This window comes from Limulus polyphemus, unplaced genomic scaffold, assembly GCF_000517525.1.
Source record: "Limulus polyphemus unplaced genomic scaffold, Limulus_polyphemus-2.1.2 Scaffold9672, whole genome shotgun sequence".
NCBI lineage: Eukaryota > Metazoa > Arthropoda > Merostomata > Xiphosura > Limulidae > Limulus > Limulus polyphemus.
In genome coordinates this window covers 19,809-23,879 of record NW_013675282.1, presented here as the reverse complement: position 1 = coordinate 23,879, position 4,071 = coordinate 19,809, and the positions used below count along the sequence as shown (strand labels likewise).

Below are 4,071 nucleotides of genomic sequence, written 5' to 3'. Positions count from 1 at the left end.
GAACAGACATCTAATACTTCTACATTAATGTTTTCAGATACAAATTAATGTACTTCTGGAATGGACATCTAATACTTCTACATTAATGTTTTCAGATTTAAATGAATGTACTTCTGGAACAGACATCTAATACTTCTACATTAATGTTTTCAGATACAAATGAATGTACTTCTGGAACAGACATCTAATACTTCTACATTAATGTTTTCAGATATAAATGAATGTACTTCTGGAAGAGACAACTGTCACCTATATGCTGAATGTGTTAATCTGCCTGGAAGTTTTGCTTGTAGATGTCTCCTTGGGTATTCTGGTAATGGTGTGAATTGTGAACGTAAGTTTCTGTTAGAATTTAAGCTGAAACTTTATATTCATTGTAGAAATAAAACATTTAAAAAAGTGACACATTTCTTTTTTAAACTGATGAAAAGATTTATTCTGATATGACATTTTTCCTCTTTTCACAAAGTGCTTTCTCAACTTGAACTGCCCTCTATCAGGGCAATTTTTTGCTTGCTATTGGCCTTGCTACTCCCACTTATCACTGCATACTAACATGCAAATGATCATGCAGTGACCCTCCACCAATAGGAGTGCAACACTACCCCTATCATATCTAGCATCCTCTCTAGTCATGCACATGTAATCACTTATCGATTGGCAGTCCTACTGATTAGACATGTTTTTCATTTGCAGTTTATTAACCTATCCACACGTTTTTATTTTCGTGAATTTCAACTTCAGTTAATTTTGTTATCTTATTTTTTCATTTTGTTTCTTGGAGAGTTACAATTTATTTTATTTTATCTTCTTTTTCAATTTCAGAGTTATACACACACAATTTTGGGTGGTCATGACTACAACTGCTCTTACTGTGGTAACGAAAGTACCAACCACGTCGATCGGGTTGAAACAATGATTCTCGGCCTATGAATTAACTGCTCTGGTCCGTCGGGAGTTGATCAATTTCATGCAACAATCAGAACACACTGATTGTCCTCATAAGGTTTTCATTGATCTTTTGGTTTTGGATTTGGACTGCCTTTTTCCTCTCTCCTGAATATGCCTCTTAGTCACGTGTCATTTTAGGGGACTTCTTTCCCTTTTAGTGGATTTGTTATTCAGATATGTTATGTTCTGTACTTATCTTCCATTTTCCACCCCTGCCCTTCTCAGGGATGAGCCTTTGGGTCATTATATAGGGTTTCCTCCTCCCCTGGATCTTGGGGTTTATGTGAGACATTTTTGGGGGATTTGCATTTAGGGGTCAGTATGCCTCGACCCCCACGTACTGTGAATGATCATGTTTTGATTATCATTGTTACAACTTCACTTATTTGGACTCACAACATTAGGTGTCACTTCTCCCATAGTGGGGATCAGACCCCAATAATTTGACCTACATTTTGCATAATCATCTTACTCTAACCACTCTTCTAGGGTCAGGGTTGGTGGGGCCACTTTTGGAGGTCCCTGGTGGTCGATCCATGGGTTCTAAATGTCATTTCAGTAAGTCTGGTCATCTATTTCCATTCATCTCCTCTGTTGTCTCACAATCTCATTTCCTTCTCTACATTTACAACATTTATGACTGTTCTGATCCCACCCAGCTCCTTTGTCCAGTCAGGGCTCTCCACGGGTATATGACATGTCTGCCCCTTCTGTTGTTCCTGAATCCATTTATTTCTTCCATGAAATCCTCTCCTCACTCATGACCTTTTTCCCATTACCTTTTTGGGTTGAATTCATCAGTTCATTAGCCTGCCATTTGTTTTCCTTTTCTTGTGATAATTATCATCTTTTTCATGTTTTAATCCCATCAGATCCATCACCTTACCATGTCCCTGGCTGCACATTTCCATCTTCCCTTGGGAGACATCATAAGTGCTGTAACTGTTTGTCTGTGTGGTAAGTACTCCATTCATTTTTCTTTATATTTGCTGGGGCCTTTTTCACATATTTGGATCCAACTCTCTAGCAAGTATTGCCTGACCAAGTATACGTAGTCTTAAATCTGCACTGTACGACCTGTAAATATGCTGGATGACTGTGATGTTGAGACTCTTCCTACCATGCCCCTGATGTACCATTCTAGATGCTGCCAGGGGTTATCTTATTGACTCTGTCAATGTGTTCTCTATGATTTCAAAACACAATGTCACGGACTAACATGAGTAAAGCAGACAGAGATTACTGCACTACCCAAATCTGATTTATGGCATTTGAGGCTCTTCCTATCACAGACCTTATCTCTAATTCCAGACACTGCCAGGTGTTGGATGATGCACTGCTTTTCAAAATAGTGTATTGCAGTCACCCATTGCACTGTCTTCCAGACTCTCCAGTGCACTTTTTCTCTCCTTCTTTTAGTGGAGCATGGTGGTCCTTGCCACTTACCAGTTCCTAGCCACTGGGGTGGTGGACCATGGAGGCCTGTCCTCCTGTGTGCGCCCAATACCACTCAGTATGAGAGTAGAGTGGTATCATTATGTGGGTGTCAATTGTCTGATGTCCTTCCTGCAGCAGACCTGCTGTACAATTTCAGATGCCACCAGGTGTTGGATGTAGCACTCTACCACATATATTTATTTAACCAATATAAAAACCAGTGTGTGTCACGTGATTTCTCGAAACAGGAGGTGTCATATGAGCCAAAATGTATATATCCAGATAGAATAGTTTGATTACTGTATGCCTGTTACAATTTTAGTAACAGGGGTGCAAGAGGGCTGTGAGGGGTGCCGTGAAAACTTATAACTGTAGAGAGTACTGGTATAATAAACCTAAAGTAAAGACATAGTGTGAGATCACTTAGCCTAGAGCCAAGTGCATAAAATTTATCATGAAAGTAAAAATATCGATTCAATTTTAAACTTAAATCATTTTTTAATTAAGTTACAGTACTGTGCAAAAGTGTTAGAATAAAGTCAAAAATTAGATTTCAGGCCATTTTAAAAGAACATTCAATTGAAAAATCAAAATTTTATTAATATTCATATTTAGTACAACAGAAACTCAGTGGAACTACTTGAGTTCAGCAAACAGTTAATATTTTGTGTGTGTCCCCTTTTGCTTTAATAACTGCAGACAGCCTTTCAGGCATTGTTGTAACATATTTAATCAAAGGGATTTTACTCCAAATGTCTTTAATACACTCTCATAAAGTTTCTTTGAAAGTAACTTTTGATTTGTCAAGTTTTTGATCTATCAAATCCAAGATCTGCTCAATTGGGTTGAGATTGGGGCTCTGTGGAGGCCATTGCATCATTTGAATGACTCCAGTAACTTCATTCTTAGCTAAGTTATTTCTACATAGGTTAGATGAATGTTTGGGGTCATTATCTTCTTGGTAGTAGAATTCTTTACTAATAATATGCAAAGCACTTGGGATACCATAATGGATCAATATCTGATGGTACTTGCACTGGTCCATTATTCCACCAAATATTTCAAACTTGGACTCATCCATAACACTCTTTTCCAATCATCAACAGTCCAGTTTTTGTACTTTTTAGCCAATTTCAGTCTCTTGACAATACTTGGAGATCGAGTATAAGTTTTCTAAATGCTACACAACCAAATATTCCATTCTCCTTGAGTCTTCTTGATACTGTAGATCTGGACACTTTTCTGTCATTTGGTACGTGGTCATTTTTTCATGCTTGAGATCAGAGGCAGTCTTCCTTCTGTCCAGAAGGCTGCATAAATGAAGATACTTAACATTAGTATCATTGAGTTTAGGTGTTCTGCTTCTTCTTTTCCTATTTTCAAATTTACCTGTCTTGGTCTCACGATCTAGGGTATACTTGACAGTTTTGGGGACATTTCAAGTCTGCAGCAATTTCTCGAAGAGTCCAACCAGCATCAGGTAAAGCTTTTATGTGAACTCTCTGTTCTACTGACAAGTCTCTATGCTTTTTGGGCTGTGGCATAACAACAAAACTTAATATATAATGTTAAACACTGTTTTTATAAAGGTTTATTTGTAGATTGCTATTAGATTGATTTCTTCTAGCATATATCAGTACCATATGCTAGCTTCTTTCTATATAGTTAAGACACTGCATGGGG

General features: G+C 37.7%; 1 protein-coding gene across 1 annotated transcript in view; it reads left to right on the top strand.

Annotated features, from left to right (window-relative positions):
- The window catches only part of LOC106476033 (stabilin-2-like), a gene marked incomplete at both ends in the record, with an annotated part of 23,170 nt that overhangs the window by 1,461 nt on the left and 17,638 nt on the right, over positions 1 to 4,071 (top strand). Inside the window, one exon of the mRNA XM_013936703.1 lies at positions 212 to 334. Within this exon, the coding sequence (XP_013792157.1) occupies positions 212 to 334 (123 nt within the window). The remainder of the gene's footprint in view (positions 1 to 211; positions 335 to 4,071) is intronic.